The sequence below is a fragment of the Ursus americanus genome, chromosome 21, assembly GCF_024610735.1.
Source record: "Ursus americanus isolate L20-20 chromosome 21, mUrsAme1.1.p, whole genome shotgun sequence".
Lineage (NCBI taxonomy): Eukaryota > Metazoa > Chordata > Mammalia > Carnivora > Ursidae > Ursus > Ursus americanus.
The window spans coordinates 43,340,437-43,357,962 of record NC_142147.1 but is presented as its reverse complement, the minus strand read 5'-3'; the positions used below and the strand labels follow the sequence as shown (position 1 = coordinate 43,357,962).

Here is a 17,526-nt window from a genome sequence, read left to right as displayed (position 1 = left end):
CTGGGCGTCACTGCTGCCCGCCCCGCGGGCCCCACGACCGCGGCGGCCGGCCCCGCGCCGTTCGCTAGAGACGCCGCCAGCTCGGGTGGCCCGAGTGACTTCCAGGCTGCCCACTTCCAAGCCGCTTTGCGCGAAGCCTCCTGGGAACTGTAGTTTCGCCCTAGGCAGCAGCAAACTGGAGGGGGGGCGAGGAGGGGGAAGGCCTGGCGCGCAGGTATTGCCGGGAGCAGTAGGCGCAGCCCCGCGCCGCCTTCTGGGAATGGTAGTCCACCTGTCGCCTCCGTGCCGCGCCAGTCTCCAGAGTACTTCCGCAGCCCCGAGGGGCGTGAGGGACGGAGGCGTGTCTTCTGCAGACTCCTGCCCGGTGGCCGAGCTCTTCGCTCCGCGAGGGCGGTTTTTCCCTTTCTCCCAGACCTGTCCGCCTCCAACCTTCCTCCGGCTGACTCACCCCCCTCTCCGCCAGGCGCGAGGTACCTACCCCGAGGGCGCGAGCCTCGGGAGAGGTGGGGACAGCGGAGCTGTGCGCTAGACCCCCAATGGAGGGGAGCAGCTGAGGAGGGCGTCTTTGCGCGCTCGCGCACGCGCGCTCGCCGGCCAACACCGGCCTAAATGCCGCGGGCCCCCGCGGGGGAGACTTTTTTTTTTTTTTTTTTTCCTTTCGAACGCGCGCGCGCGGAACCGCGCGCTGGGCTTTTTCCTACCGGGCGCGCGCCAGTGCGCACGCGCGCTCACTCCCTTCGCCTCGGTCTAGCTGCGGGGCGCGGGGTTGGGGGGCTAACCGCTCGGTCCGCCGAGTCTTCCCGCAGCACCCCCAAGGTCGCTACTCAGGCGCTCCTTCTAGGTCTACTCCTTCACATAGGAACTCCCGGATATCGCCTGACACACGCCGTACCCGTCCCTTGTCGGGAGTCCTGTCGTCACAGGTATTAGGCATGGATGGCCCCAGCCTTGAAAAGGCGGTCACCCCCTCCTTCCCGCCCGCTCCGAGGGCCGGAACACCAGAGAGTGTAGGGACTCGGGTGTGGTGGCCTCTCGCTGGCCCAGGCAGCTCCAGAGCTCTTCCTTTCACGGGACCCTCAGGACCACCACCTAGAGGGCTGCCCTGGAGGCCCTGTGAGGCACCTTTCAGTCACTGATCAGACATTCTGAGGGTGTCCAGTGTTTGTTGAGTACCTACAGCCTGGGAATTTTGTTCAAATTTAGTCCACCTGCGGACATAATCAAGAATCCGATCCTTTTATCAAAAAATGGATGTTACCACTCCAACTCCGTAGGGGTTACCGAGGGAATTGGCTTAAGTGCAAGGTCCTCCATCAAGAAGACCCCGTCAATACCATTCTTTCTTACAAGAAGATGCTCAGTAAGACTTGAAGCTGGGAAGCATATATTCTTCCTGGGAGAGGGCAGAGGGTCATTCATTTGCTCATTCATTCAACAAAACTGTATTAAGCACCTACTTCATGCCAGGTTGGGTGATTATGGGGACAGTGGGAAATCAAGACAGACTTGAGTTCCTACCCTAGGGAATTCAGTCTGGTGGGGGTATCAGACCACCGCCAGAGAGGGACAATCTAAAGCAGGACTATCTAACAGAATTATAATACAACCACATATGCCTTTTTAATTATTACATTAAAAAATTAAAGAAACGGGTGAAATTAACTTTAATATTTTATTTAACCCAATATATCCAAAATAAGTTATGTTTAATGAGAAAACATTTACATTGCTTCAACTTTAAATTTTCATTTAACTAAAATAAAATTAAAACTCTGAGGCATAAACAAAGATACTCATTTGTGGCATTGTAGCAAAAGGTTGGAAACTGTCCGATGTCCATTAATAGAAGTTTGGATAAATAAATGATCAATACCATGCCACTGGCAACTGTTGAAAAATGAGACCAAGCTATATGTAATTACTATGAGTTCATCTCTAAGATATATTAGGTGAGAAAGAGGTGCAGAACACTGTATGTAGTGCACTATTCGTAAGGATATCTTTTACATATATGCTTGAGTATGTACAGAACACCTGTAGAAAGACAAAACCAGGGTTACCTTTGTGAAGGGGAAACAAGGATAGGTTATCATGCATTATATGCTCCTTAGTATCTTTTCAATATTTTTTACCATGTCCATTTAAAAAAGTTGTTTAAATGGAGGATGCTAGCTAAGTCATAGAATCATCATAAGAATGAAACAAAACAATGTATTTAAAATGCCTAATCAATTCCCAAGATTGCCTCTGACATTACAGCCCCTCTGACTAATTAGGCCCTTCTGATACCAGCTTTCTGCACCCCTGTCACCTGATGTGAGAGCCATCTACGAGGCCACAGGAATTCATGCAGGGCATTATCGCAATGTGTGGAGCACACATCACCCTTCTTTTGGGTGGCCAAGTTTCCTTCTTATATGTACTCACAGCACTTTGTTCCTTTGATTCTTAAAAGTGAATCAGTAGCATAATTTAATTTGTTTTAAGCTTGAGAAGATTAAAAATTGCAGAAAAGTTCAAAGAATAATAGAACCCATCACTCAGAATTTCTCATTGTAATCAATTTTATGACAATTCTTTGATGTCTGCCTTCCCCGCTGAACTGTAAGGTCTATGGGGCAAGAACTGTATGCCGGCACGTTCCTATAACAGAGCACATGGAGCCTCCGAGTGACCCAAAAGGAGTGCAGTGCCCCCTAGAGCCAATTCTCTTTATTACAAAGGCATGGCTTGTTGGAATCTGGCCTTCCATCCCACCACATGGGAGAGTGGACTGCGGCTAAGAAGAGGATGCAGTGCGATGCCCAGTCACAGACCTGGTTTGCCTCCATAGTCAGTAAGACATACCAAACCTTGGCCCCAAGTACTAACTCCCCTAATTGACTGCAGGGTTTGAATTCTCCCGTTCGATTATCTTTGGGTTATCAAGATATTAAAAAGTCAAGACTATTGGAACTAAGGCATCTGGAGCTCACTCCGAATTTGGTTTTAAGGACAGATAATGGGATTAGGGAATCAAAGGTGGGGGAACTTTAGGAGAGAGGTTTCCTCTGAGGGTGACCCGAGGAAGTTGGTACATGGGGTAGGAGAGAGTGGCAAAAATAAATAAATAAACAGAGGCTTGGGGTTGGAAGGCCTTCTTTCTCTCTAACCCCCAAGGAATGTGCCCCCAAAGGGTCCTAACTGGTTGCTTTTTGCAGTCTAGCCAAGAGAAGTTGGACCCAGAGGAGATGTTAGAAACAGTGGAAAGTGATGGCAGTAACTGCAAATTTGTTACAAATGACTACTCTCTCAGCAGCTCTGGGGCCTCAAGGAGGAGCCAGTGGGGCAAATACGAGCTGTGGGGCCTGGCCCACTGGGCCATCCGCTGATGTGCAGGATCTGAAGCAGCTCACACAGGCTCCTGAAATGTGGTCCAAAGGAGCGGCAAGTGTAGGCTTGTAGGGGAAGAAAATGAGAAAAGCAACAGCAGGAGGGCAGCATGCAGTAGAAAGAGACAGAGGGGACGTTAGTGTCTGATAGCCAGTCATCAGTCACCAGTTCTCATTTGTGGGTCTGTAGGTCGGAGAGCTTCCTTGGCATCAGCTGGCAGAGCCTCTTCCTCCTCTGATATGGTAGAAGCAGCCTGAACTGTGGGTTGGATCTTTGTTTTGAATCTGTCCCATGTAGCCTTGAACACATCCCTTTCCCCCTCTGAATTCATGTTCCCCATAATGTATAATGGAAATAATACTATTTGCCTTTCAGAATTCTTTTGATAAGGAATGAAGTGATTGATGTGAAAACTTTTGGGGGGAGGGCTCTAACAAGTGACTGATGTGAAAACTCGAGGTGGGGGGGGCGGTTTCTACACATGAAAGGATGATACATTTTGCCTACTGCTTCCCCCAAATCCAGCCACCAAGTCTCTGCGGCAACACAGGGCTTAGGCTTAGTCATGCCAGAGGGTAGGCTCTGCTGACCTCACCTCAGGAGGCCCCGGGCCAAACTGATCTGGAACTCCAACCACTCCAGGTAAGTGGTTCTCAGAGTTTAGTGTGCCTAAGATCAGCCGGCGAGATTGTAAACCTCAGATTTGGGGGCCCTACCATCAGGGTTACCAGTTCAGTAAGTCTGGTGTAGAGCCCGATAATTTGCATTCCCAACAAGGTCCCAGGTGATGCTGATGTGTGGCCTGGGATCTCATTCTGGTAGGAGCTACTTCTTCAAACCCGAAGTTCATCAGGTTTCCTTCATCAGGCAGGCACAAGATGGCCTTCATTGCCCTCTGCTGGCCAGACTATAAATTCAGCTGTCATGTTTCCAGAGCAACTAAAAAGCACAAAGTAGGGGTTGGAGAGAAACAAACACTTCTCTGAGAACCAGAGGAGCCTAAAAACAGCAATCATAATGGTTTATTGCTTCAGAGTATACTTAAAAAGGAATTCACAGGAATTATTTGATCTTTGCAACAATCCTGTGAAGTAGGCAAGGCTGGCATTTTCCTTTTACAAATGAAGAAGACAAGCCCATCGTCAGACCCGTAATGACAGACTCCCTGACAGAGGGGGGCTTATTAAAAGTAAGATTCCCAATCCAAGAAGGAAAAGTAGAGGTTTGTTCTCACGAAGGCCAAGGAGAAGGGAAGGGGGAAGAGGATGATGAACAGCAGATGCGTCATGAGTAAGAGAGCTACTTGATTCCACAAGCCAGGAAAGCCTGCAAAGCCAGAGGGCTGGATCCTTTCTCCAGTGGTGCAAGGTGGGGTTGACTCTTAGTACTGGGGGCTCCCTCATTTCAATTTTCTATTTCAGTAGTCAGACTTGAATGTCCATAGAATCACCCAGGGAATTTGTTAGAAGTGAAGATCCCTATACGCAACTAATGAATCATCGAACTTTACATCAGAAACCAGGGATGTACTGTGTGGTGACTAACATAATATAATAAAAAACATTTAAAAAGAAAAAAAGAAGTGAAGATCCCTGGGTCCCGCCACCATGGTTCTGCTTCAGTTGGTCCAGGACAGTACCCAGGGATCTGTATTTTAAGACAGACTCTTTCCCTAGGGATCCCTGCAGGAGATCCAAGGACCGCACTCGGGAACTCCCAAGTCCTTGCAAGAAGCTCTCTTGACACACCACCAGCAGCAAAGAGATGTTATTTGCCTGTAACGGTATTCCTTTCTAGCCCCCCTCCCTGCTTCCTTCACCCATAATATCCTACGGGGTTATGACAGCCAATGTTAAGATTCAGTCCTCAACTCTTGTATTCACCCCACCCCAAGCCTCAATTTCCTCATCTATAAAATGGGGTCATACCTACTTCACCAGGCCTCCGTGAGGGTTAAATAAGAAGATGTGTCTTATGTATAGTTCCTGATGTTCAAAAAGTGTTCAATACACATGAGTTCATGGATCTTGACTTCTGAGTCCTAGTTCCTCAAAAAGTAGTAATGGCTAAGCTGGCCTCTTTTGGATTCCCACAGGTTTTTAAGCAACGGTCCTCAGGAGGACCAGGGAATAATCAAGGTGATGTCTTCTGCCAGACTCATTCCCCTGTGGAAGGATTTTAAATACTTGGTAAATGACATCATACATAAGAGCAAGGTAATACATATGTAGGATATAAATATGTTATTGGCCTCTATCTTAATTGTTATGAGTACTTCAGAGGAGCATAGATTTTCCAGGGTAGCAGAAAGCAGGCACAGTAGACCATAAGACAATCGTCCTCTTAATAGGAAGTGGGCCATCCATTTCCAAATGAGCCTCGGGATCTCTCGCATGAACATTTTGATAGTGGAAGGTGAATACTTTGGAGCATTGTCAGAGGAAACAACCCTTTGGGGAGAGAGATTTTTCCAAAAGAGAAGGGAGAGTGGGGCACCTGGGTGGCTCAGTCATTAAGTGTCCGCTTTCGACTCAGGTCATGATCCCAGGGTCCTGGGATCAAGCCCTGCATCAGGCTCCCTGCTCAGCAGGAAGCCTGCTTCTCTCTCTCCCACTCCCCCTGCTTGTGTTCCCTCTCTTGCGGTGTCTCTCAAATAAATAAAATCTTAAAAAAGATAGAGAGAAGGGAGAAGGCACCAGACAGAACATTTGCTGACCTCAGTTTCGCGCTGGTTAGCTCTGTGTACACTATTCTAGGCGAATGTGTCATAGCGCATGTTCTGTCACCGTGGGATAATGCATATTGTATATATTTTATCCTCCTCTGTCAAGTTTAAAGGCCAGGCAGGGTATTAAAGTCTTTTTTTTTTTTAATTTTATTTATTTATTCGACAGAGATAGAGACAGCCAGCGAGAGAGGGAACACAAGCAGGGGGAGTGGGAGAGGAAGAAGCAGGCTCATAGTGGAGGAGCCCGATGTGGGGCTCGATCCCATAACGCCGGGATCACGCCCTGAGCCGAAGGCAGACGCTTAACGACTGTGCCACCCAGGCGCCCCAGGGTATTAAAGTCTTAACTTTGTGAACTTTTAAGCCTTAAGAACTTAAAGTTGCACCAACTTTTGTCACACTCTGTTACATTTCATGTAGGTCTGCGGCGATGCACTTCCCTGGGTAATGGTTAAATATGCCTTTTATGACATCTGTACCTTGTAGACAGAAGGGGGAGTGTTAGCAAATGGGTATGTTGGGAAGAACATCTGTTTTCCCCAGTACTCTCACCATGAAATTTGCCCATTTAGGCCCTGTAGGGGTTTGGTTCTCTCTTGTGTCGGGTTGTGTTACTTGCTTGTGAAGTGTAGGTGTCCTACGAACAACAAGTCGTGCATGTGTGGGTGTAACAGGCATGAGGCATGACCTTGGGAATGGCTTCAGTTGTGACTTGTGTGAGAATATATTTAGTGCACGTGTGTCCTGGTCTCTTCGTTTCATGCCATGTCTCTCCCCAGCAAACGTCAGAAGACCCAAAGAATGATGTGGTTGTGCTGAGTGACCAGTCCCAGATACTGTTCAGAGAGTCTCGCCATCCTCAAAATATGCCACTTATATGCTATTACTTCAGTGATGCCAACTTCTTTGCCTCCCTCTCTTGGGTGACAAGCGCCAAAGAAATCCAGGTAAAACTGCGTCGCCTTTCTTCTCCTCCTTAGCTCATTCGACAGGGGCCGTGCCCACATAAGCGCTCACCCCAGACTGACAAAGGGAGATCTACCTCTCGAATGAAAATGACCTAAATCTAGGGTTCCCCCTCTCCTCCCTTCTCCAATTACAGTCTCTCCTTGCATAGATTTTCTGGTTCCCCTAAAGTAGGCCACGGTTAGGGAAAGGGTCCCAGGCTTCCTGCTTCTACAGTATTTCCAATTCCCATAACCGGGGTGGGGGGCAGTGGTGGTAAAAACACTTGAGAGTCTTCCACATCCTCCTCAGCACGAGCACAGGGGAAAGGAGCTGCATGTTCTGCCCTTTCCTCTTCTATCTTTCCTAGGCAGGGTCGATCTTACTCTCTTGTAGGCTGTAGTATGGATGAAGAGCAAAACTGAGGACATGGTCGAGAAGAGAACATTCTCCATGACTGAACGATTGCCACCCATCCAGTCCATGGTCCACACAGGTTCCTTTCATATCCTCGTGGCCTACTGTGGTGATCTGATCCTGCGGCTCTTTGGGGACCACTTCCGGTCGTTCAAACCCCTGGGTATAGTGCCCTGCCGCTTTAACATCAACTGCCTCTGCTACGACCCGGAAATGAAAATGCTTCTGTCAGGCATCCTGGGAGCAGTGGTCACCTGGATCATCGAGAGAAGCGGCAAGGGCCTCCAAGTAGCCCACATGGTTCCCATGTCTGGTGATGAGCTCGTCCAGGACATCAGGCTGAATGGCCCCAATGGCTCTCTCCTGGCGCTGTGTGAGACGGTGGTGAGGGTCCTTGAGCGCCAGGGCCACGGCCAGCTAGGAGAGGTTCAGAGGTTCACGTCCACCACCAGTGGCTCCTTTATCACCTGCTGCTTCACCTGTTTTGACCAGGGCTTTCTCTATGCTGGAAATAAGACTGGGGAAATCCAAGTATGGAGCCTCGTCCGGGGTAACTCTCTCCACAGTTTCAAGGCCCATTTCTCATCGGTGATCTGTATCCGCAGCCGGCCAGAAGCCCACACCCTGCTAACAGCTGGCAAGGAAGGCCTGATCAAGGAGTGGAACCTGACTTTGGGGAACCTGCTGCGGCGGCTAGAACTTGGAGAGGAACTGTATAAACTCGAGTTTATCGACAACATTACTTTCTTCTGCCAAACTACCCATACTTTCTCCTTGCGTCGCCTGCCTTGCTTCTACAGCCTCTTCAATGTCTGTGGCTCTGCTCCCCAGCAGCTGCGTCGGGTCCACTGCGGTGAAAACCGGTTCCGGATCCTGTGCAGTACTGAGGATGGCTTATTGCGCTTTGTGTCCCCACTCACAGGGGACCTTCTGGTCCTCACCTGGCCCTTCGCGATCCTGGACCAGGCTGTGGATTGGGCCTATGACCCAGAAAAAGAGGAGCTCTTTGTAGCAACAGGCAACGCAGAGGTACTGGTGTTTGACACGACCCGCTGCCCTTGCCCAGCCAAGTATCTCTTGTGCACCTCACCAGATTCTCAAGACTGGGTACAATGCCTGGCTTATGGGCATTTCCACCTGGGTCGGGGTCTACAAGGACTGGTGTTCTCTGGACACCAGAGTGGTGTGATAAGAGTGCTTTCCCAGAACTACTGTGCCCGAATAGAGAAGTTCATGCACTTTGGAGCTATACTGGCACTCTCTACACTACCTGGTGGGGTTTTTGGTAGCCGAGAAAACTCTTTGCTCTGTTCCTATGGAATGGATGACTATGTACACCTATCAGAAGCTGTGCTCGAGGGGAAGAAAGTACATTTGAAGCCCCTTGCCAGCATTCTCAGCAGCTGTCATCTAAAACACCTGATACTCTTACCCACATCTGTGGGCGCTATCACGGAGACTAACTGCCTGCGTCTCTGGAAGTTCCATGATTTTCTGTCCTCTGAGTCACAAGAAGGCTCAACGTTTATAGAGACATTGCCTCTGCACCAGTGTCCCATCACATCCTTTGATGTCTGCTGGTCCTTGAGTCTTTTTGTCACGGGGGGTATTGATGGGTCTGTCCGGGTCTGGAACTTCCATGGAAGACTTGTAGCCATGCTGGACTCATCGCTGCACTTTGGCCCACTCTGCTTTGCAAATGACCGGGGTGACTTGCTTGTGACTTTTAACCACAGTCTTTATCTGGTGTCCTGTCTAAAACTGCTTCACCCAACCCTGCTGGCTCGCCTTTCCTTTATGAGCATGACAGATGAAGTGCTAGAGGCCCCTAAGCCTTTCACACCAAGCTTCTTCTTCTCTTTTGAGACCATATTTGTGCCCAAGTATATCTACCTTGGAAAAGGGCAACAGGAATTAGTCGGTCTAGAGAAACTTGTCAATAAGCGGGCCATTGCCTTTGATCATACAGTGCCACATGTCATAGAAGAAGATGAGCAAGGGAGCCCCACATTACTGTCTGCCTTCAGATGTGGTTTCTTGCATAAAGAGGAAACTGATGGGATGGAGGTGAGCAAACCTCCCCATTACATGTTTCCTCCCCAACTACAGTTGACTACCTGGGATGGACTCAACCCCTACCAATTATTGCGATGCTACTTTGGTCATGGGCGGAAATGGCTCTTGGCTCCTGACTGCTACATCCCCAACTCAGTGATTCGTGCCCGTCTTTGGCCAGAGGGAAGTCCAATATACCTACAGTGCAACCTGCATTCACCCGTGTGGGAAATGGAATGGGACAAATCCGAACAATTCTTCTTCTGGCACAGTAGGGAAAAAGCTCTAAGTGATGCAGGAGAATATTCACAGGAAAGGGAGGATGCAGACTTCATAGAAATGAGATTGTCCAAGGATATAACTTACAGTGTCCTTACAGACTCAGCAAACCGTAGTTGGCTGGGGAAAAAGATGAGTGAAATAGCTATTAATAGCCTAGTAGAGACAATCCTCAACATTATGATCCACGCTTCTCCACTGAAGTACCAATGCTGTATTGGTGCACTGGGGCAAATCTTTGCCTCTTACGAGGTGTCTTCATCCCTGCGCTCTGAAACAGCCCATCGTCTACTGGATGACACCACCAATTCCAACCCACTGATCCGAGAGCTAGCCTGGGAAGGGCTGAAGCGTCTAGGAATGATTACTCATCTTTTTGCCATGCCTCTGGCCCAAGGATTGATGGACAAGGACCAAAGAGTGAGGAGTAAGGCCCTAAGCCTCATGGCTGACACTGGAATCCACTCTAAGTCCTCACTCTTAAACCTGATCCAGCACCGAGAGACCTTCCGGGAGATGCAGTAAGTTCTTTGTGTCTTCTGCAATTCTCGACTAGCCTCTAGTTTTCTTCTCCCTTTCCCTTCCTTCACTATCTCTTCATACCTGTCCATTAACTCTTCCTGTCCTTTTTCTCTTTCATAGTCTTTTTCCATTCCTAGACCATCCTGACAATCCTGACTCCTTCCTGTCTCCATTTTTTCTCCTGCTCCTGTCTGTCCCCTAACTCTTGAGTTCCCCTTTTCATTCTTTTCTCCTACCCCCTCAGTCCCCATACAAACCACTCCATTCATTGCCACCTTAGCTTTCTAGACTTTTTCTTTCTTGTTGGCCATCCTTTACCTCGATGTACACTGTCTGTGTTGGCCACTGTGCCAAGGCCCCTGCCTGTTCCACAGCAGTTCCTTCCTTTTCGTTCTCCCTGTTGTCCCTAATTCACCATGGTCTTTCCTCTCCTTTGACTTTCATAGGCAGGAAATGATTGGGGAGGAATCCCTAGACCATCTGTTGGGGATGCGGGCCACAGATCTCCAAGTCCTTCATACTCAAGTGGAGCAGCGATTAAATGAAAACCTGACCTTGTCAGAGGGACAGGAAAAACCTGCTTTTTCTTTAGAGGTCTCAAGGGTTTCTGAACATGTATCCCTTTCCAAGCAACCTGATGTAATTCCTGAAGAAACTGAAGCTGCCACGAAGTCCGGCAAAGGCCAAAGACGGGGCCGAGCGGCAGTCAAAAAGCACAGTATGTATGGGGTGATCTGGTTCATGCCTCAGGGTCTCCAAGAGGCAACACAGTTAGGGCTACCTGTGGGTCAAGAGTTATCAATCAGGTGGGACTGGAGACAAGCAGACAGATCTTTTCTTAGAAACTTCCTAGAAAGAATCTGCCCAAATTCAGGGATACTCCAGTGCTTATCTCCATAGGATTTGGAAGGGGGGAGTGCTGGAATAAAGCAAGGAGAATCCTTTCTTTTTTTTAAAAGGCCTCAGCCCCGTGCTACTTCTTTTATGGCAATTCCTCTTACTCATGCCATTAGTGGGAAAGATGTGACTTAAGCCTCCCATGCCTTCCTTATCTCCGTCTCCTGATCTTCCCTGCAGCCCGAAAATTGTGGAGGGCCTTCAAGAAGATAAAAGAGGCTGGCAAAGAGCCAGGTCCCTTAGAGGGTGAAAGTGACCAGAGGGAAGCTGCACCAGTTTTGGTGGAGGATACAGCCACCCATTCTAGAATGTCTTCAACCATCAGTGTGTTAAAGATTTCAAAAGATGGTGAGCAACACCCTCCAGAGAAAGATACCTCAAAGGACCATTTTGCATTGACCCTGAAGATGCTGAGGAAAATACATGACAGAAAAGGCAAGAAAAGAACAGTTCAGAAACCCCAAAAGAGGCACAAGAAGAAGACAAAAGACGCTGAAGTTACAACTGAGGAATCTCTACCTGCTGTAAAGAAAGAACCAGTGGTGAAGCAGCTGAAAGCCAAAGGGCGGGGTGCTGCTGGAGCACCTGGCCGCAAGACCATCCCTGAAGAGGGCTCCTCATGGAGGGATGATCTCTGTCGTCTTATGACCCTTAGAATATCTGGTTCCCAAACAAAAATGTCAGAAGCTCTGAACATGGAGCTAGTGACCATGGCTCAGGAAGTGCTGGCAGATCAACAGCCCAGTTGGGAACTTTTTCAGGAGATCTGCCCCTTGCTGGAGAAAAAAAGTGAGGTTCTGCTTGAGGACCTCCAATGGGATATAGCCTGGCCAGAGGAGAGACCAATTTTTATTCATGAAAGGGCAATTAGAGAAGACATGATGGTCAGAAGGGAGGACGAGATACCAGAGGTGCAAGAGCAAGTGCAAAAGGAAGCAGAGGACATGCCATACTTGCAGGAAACCCAGGTGATTCCCAAAAAAGGCAAGAAAAAGAAAATTATCTTTTTAGGACCCAGTAGCCTAACCAAGGGAAAACGAATATCGAAGAAAGAAGAGAAGAATTCCATTAAGAAGCCCTTTAAGCAAGAGAGGAAAGAAGTTCAGCAGGAAATAAAAGTGGATAAAAAAGAGACTGTGAGCAAAGGAGAGAGGGATGTGAGTCAGGAAATAGAGGAAGTGGCCAAACCAGAGGAGGAGGAAGTAGTTAAGCAAGAAGAAAGGCCAATTATGGATGAGAGGAAGCTGTCTTGGCAGGAGTGGAAGAAGTCCTGGGATGAGTGGAAACAGGCCCAGGATGAGACAAAGATATCCTGGGATGAATGGAAGAATGCTTGGGACAAGAGGCATCTTGAGGAAGAGGAGAAACAACAAACAGATGAAAGGAAGCCACTCCCAGAGGAGGAAAAGCTGGATGTGGACAAGCTGAGATGGGATGAATGGTTAGACGTCTGGGAAAAGATAGAGGCCAGGTCCAGAGAAGAACACAAGGATGAGGAGGAATTGACCCTGGAGGGAGAAGAATTGTCTCAGGAATGGGGAGAAGAAGAACAAGAAGAGGTGATGTCAGAGGAGCAGAGACAGATCCAAAAAGAATATAATCAGGCCTGGATCGAGAGGAAACGAGCCCAGGCTGAAAGGAAACGAGCCCAAGAAGAAAGGAAGCTAGCCCAAGAGGAAGAGAAGCTAGCACAGGAAGAGAGAAAACTGGCCCAGGAAGAGAGAAAACTGGCCAGGGAATATGGGAAACTGGCTCAGAGAGACAGGACAATGGTCCAGGCAGAGAGAAACTTTGTCCACAATGAGGAAAAGTTGGCCCAAAGAGAGGATAAGTTAAGCCAAGAAGCAGAGAAACTGGCCCAGAAAAGGAAGAAACTGGCCAAGCAATTTGAGGAACTGGCTCGAGAAGAAGAGAAAACAGCAAAGAAAGGAGGGAAGCTGGCTGAAGTAAAAAAGATACTGGCCCAGAAAATGGAAAAACTGACCCAGAAAGAGCAAGATCTGGCACTGCAAGAAAAGGAACTAGCCCAGGAATTGGAGGAGCTCATGTGGGAAGAGGAGGAACTGGTGCGGAAAGAAGAGGAACTGAATCAGGAATTGAAGGATCTGGCTGAGGAAGAGGAGGGACTGGTTCAGGAAGAGAAGACACTGGCCTGGCAAGAGCAGAAACTGATTAAGGAAGAGAAAACACTGGCCCTGGAAGAAGAACTACTGATCCAGGAAGAGAAGAAACTGGCCCAGGACAAGGAAAAACTGCCTGGGGAAGAGGAAAATCTTGCCCAGAAAAGGAAGAAACTGATGGAGAACAAGTTAAAACTGGCCCAGGAAAAAGAAAAATTGGCCCAGGACAAGGAGAAACTCACGAAGAACAAGAATATACTAGCCTGGAGGGAGAAGTCTCTGGCTCAGGAGAAGGAGAATCTGCTTCAGGAGAAAGTGAAATTGGCTCAGAGGAAAGAGAACTTCCTCCAGGTCAAACAAAACCTCGCCCAGAACAAAAATAAATTAGTCCAAGCAAAGGAGAAACTGGACATGTACAAGAAGAAACTTGCGCAGGTAGAGAAGAAGCTGATGGAAGAAAAGGAAAAACTTTCCCAGAAGAAGGAGAAGCTGGACGAGGCAGAGAAAAAGCTGACCCAATTAGAGGAAAGTCTGGCTCAGAAGCAGCACAATCTAGCCCAGGACAAGATGGAATTAGCTACGGAGAAGAGGGCAGTATTTCAAGAACTGAAAATGCTCAGAGGAGAGTGGGATAGTGCCAAGGAAGAAAAGGCACTGGGCACAGAAATGAAGAAACTGGCCCAGGAGAAGATCAGGCTGGCTGAGGAAAAGCAAATTCTCTCTGCAGGAGAGACTGAAGAAACCTTAAAACAGATAAGACTGACTAAGAATGAACTAGAACTAATCAAGAGGAAATTGTCACTAGAGGAGAAGATACTGAGGTATGAAGATAGGGTATTGGCCACAGAGCAAAGGGACATTGCCAAAGGAAAACTGGAATTTACCAGAGGAGGGAGAGTCTTTGCCCAGGAAGAGAGGAAGCTAGCCAAAGTAGTAAGGAAGTTGATTAAAGAAAAGGAGGGCACTTCCAGGGCACAATCAAAAGTGAGCAGCAAAGTCTTAAAGGCACTTCGAGATCTTACTAAAAAAGAAATGAAACTGACCCAGGAAGAAATAGAGATGACAAAGATGAAGAGGAACTTCTTTGTTAAGGAAAGGAGATTGAGCAAGGAACAAAATAAACTTGATGCCAAAGAGTGGGATTTTTCTGAGGAAGAACCAGAAGTAACCAAAGATGAGAAGAAACTGGCTAAGAAGCAGAGAAAACTGGCCAAGGAAATGAAAAGAATGATGAAGAAAGAGAAAAAAATAACTGAGGAAGAAAGCAGATTGGCCAGACAACAGAGAGAAGTCATACAGGAAGAAGAGGAGGAAGGACTAACAAAGGATGAAGAGGTAATACCACTGCTTGAACAAAGGTCAAGAAAGAGAGAAGAGAAAGGAAGAAAAGAGCTAAAGACAGTTGATACACCATGGGAAAATCTTCCTAGTCAAAAGGAAAGTAGAGATAGCCTTTCTGAAAAAATGGAAAGCTTATTAGATGAAATAGAGCAAGAGAGTTTGTCTGAGGAAGAGGAGGAGGAGGAAGAAGAGGAGGAGGAGGAGGAAGAAGAGGAGGAGGAGGAAGAGGAGGAGGAAAGGAAGGTGGCAGAGGAGGCAGAGGTAGAGGGGGAAGAGGAGAGAAAGAAGGAGAAAGAGAAGAAGAAGGAGAAAGAGAAGAAAAAGAAGAAAAAGAAGAAGAAGTTTCAGGAGGAGGAGGAGAAGGAGGAGGAGGAGAAAGAGGAGGAAGAGGAGGAGGAGGAAGGGGAGGAGGAGGAAGGGTCTGAAGAGGAGGAGGAGGAAAGCATCAGTGAGGAAGAGTCAGAAAGTCTGCGTGAGGAAGAGTCAGAAAGTCTGAGTGAGAAAGAAGAGGGGGAAAGCTCACTGAAAAAAGAGGCAGACAAGAAAAAAGAGATCTTAAAAAAAGAAAAATTATTTAAGTCACAAGAGGAAAGACAAAAAGACCGAAGAGGAAGAGAAATAATCCCTTCTATTGGAAAAAGAATCCCTGATATCAAAGACAGTGCTATACAACTAAAAATTCTGAAAGCCCCTTCCAGGAAAGTGATCCCAATAGCTCTGGGCAGACAAGAGAAGATACCAGTACCAGTGTCTATGAAACAAGTACCCTGGGAAGAAAAGGCCAGAGCACCTGAGGCATCCAGGATACTTCCAGAGTCAAGGTTTATGGATAGGCAAGGAGAACTGTTGAAGAAATATAAGCCCAAACCTCTACAACTTTTGGATACAGTTTTGGAGTCCCCAGAGCGAGACTTAAAGACTCCATATTTACCTCACATATTGAGGAAGACCATGGAAGCTCACAACCTCCAAGGCGAACCACTGGAGCCCAAATGGCAGTGGATTTTGAAGCATCATCCAGCTCTGATGAGAAAGACTAAGGTACCTGTGCCCCAAATCTGGGCCAAGGAAATAGGTGCTCAGGTAGGACTCTCAGATATAGAATGGATCCACCATGTCCTAGAACGGATGGAGGCAGGAGAACAGCTTTCTAGGGATAGTTTCCACAGATTGTGCCAGCTTCTCAAAGACCTCACCTCAAAGGGAAACTTAGAGTGGCTACATCTGGCCCAACTTGAAGCCATTGTGTATCATCACAAGCAGGTCCTGGAATCACAAAGCACACATATCTCAAAACCCAGTAAGGAGCCCATGGGTCCAAAGTACCTGAAAGTGATCCCGCCTATAAAAGGAAAGGAAAGCTGGTTAAAACCTTTTGCTGTTCCCATACCAAAGTCCCCATTAGGTACCAAAGGGATTCCAGCCCCAAAGGGCGTAAATTGGCATCTTCTAGAAGAGCCTTACAGGAGTGCATGGGCAGAGCAGATATCCACTGCTCTCAAGGAGATGGAGGTGCAACACTTTCATCCTGCCACAGGAGACATTTTCATAGGTGCCCATGCCTCTGTAGAAAAACAAACCCTTGCACTGATGTTTCAAAAGGACTTCTGGGATTTTAAGGACAAAGGCAGGTTTCCCAGATTACCCAAGCTGGAGAAGAAGGCACAGGCCATCTCTAAGAAAAAGGAAGAGGTGCCTCTCTGGGAGACATTTGTGGCACTGTACTATGTCTTGCGGATGTTGCAGCAACGATATGCAAAAGACAGTGCTGCTTGGATGGAACAGTTCCACCAGCTCATGGACCTGTACCAACTTAAGTCACCCCGAATCCAGAAGCTGCTACAGGAGCTGTTATTGAGAGAGGAACCCCAATCCCAAGAGATCACCTACGAGGAGGCCCTGAAGGCCATGGAGCTGGTTCCTGGGGAGCGCTTGTTCTGCCACCTGTTTTGTGGTGGCTCTCAAAACCCTAAAGGTCCTCTGGAGTTCCGGGAGGTGGTGTCCCTCCCAGGTCAGAATAACGTCCGTACCATGAGTCCCATGGGCATTGCTCAGTATGGGATCTTAGAACTTGCCTGGAAGAGCCTGCCCCAAGCCGATATTCACCTCACCAAGGAAATGCCCCACATCATTGCTCCCGCCCCCTAATTTGGGACTGACTGGAGGTCAGGACTTTTCATTCCCACCTGGAGGAAGGACTTGTCACCCTAATCTAGACCCTTATCCCTAGGGCCCACACAGAGGTAGGGCCAGGCCAAAGCCCTTTCCCTACCTAGCTCCAGAAACCAGCTTCCATATGTGGAATAAAGAGGAGGTTCTCATTTTCAGCATCCCTGTAATGTGTCCCTCTTCCTCAAACATTGCTCCTCCAGAAGGGTAGCCAGGGAGACCAGATATATACTCCCGAGAATGGGAAAACATCCCAAAAGCCAGTGGGTGCTCACCCTCTGGAGGCCTTCAGGCAGAAGAGTCTTTCCTTGTCTTCTTCCTTCCTTGCCTCCCCCCATCCTCCCCTAAAGACTATAGGAAGGAAAGATGAATGAATATTTGGCATTAATATTAGAGGCACTGACATAGTAGGAAGAAAATGGACTTTAGTATCAGAAGACCTGGCATAGTTCTTGGAGGTTTGCAGTGGAGGCAGACTCTATTTCCCTGTTCATAACTCTGCATGCTGATGACTGGAGTCCCAAACAGCAGGTGTGGTGGGTGTTGAGGGGACCCTGAGAGTATCTCATGAGTCCCTTCCCTCTAGCAATGAAGAAGACAAGAGTTAAAGGGAAGGGGTAGTAAAGTGGAGGAAGTTGTCCCTGCTGGTAACTGTGTTCCCTCCCTGATCCCTCCCCACCA

General features: G+C 48.1%; 2 protein-coding genes across 4 annotated transcripts in view; one reads left to right on the top strand and one right to left on the bottom strand.

The window, feature by feature from the left end:
* Window positions 1-543, bottom strand: part of SIPA1L3 (signal induced proliferation associated 1 like 3) — a 225,285-nt gene extending 224,742 nt beyond the window's left edge. For all 3 annotated transcript variants that reach the window (XM_045786053.2, XM_045786088.2, XM_087870714.1), the window contains exon 1: window positions 1-543. The gene's annotated coding sequence lies outside the window, so the exon portion shown is untranslated.
* A 4,958-nt stretch (window positions 544-5,501) lies between these two features.
* LOC123799101 (WD repeat-containing protein 87) lies at window positions 5,502-16,824 on the top strand. Its single transcript, XM_087870713.1, has 5 exons — window positions 5,502-5,588; window positions 6,880-7,047; window positions 7,442-10,317; window positions 10,765-11,036; window positions 11,396-16,824. The coding sequence occupies exons 1-5, from the start codon at window positions 5,514-5,516 to the stop codon at window positions 16,822-16,824; spliced, it is 8,820 nt and encodes a 2,939-aa protein (XP_087726839.1). The 5' UTR covers window positions 5,502-5,513.
* The last annotated feature ends 702 nt before the right edge of the window (window positions 16,825-17,526 follow it).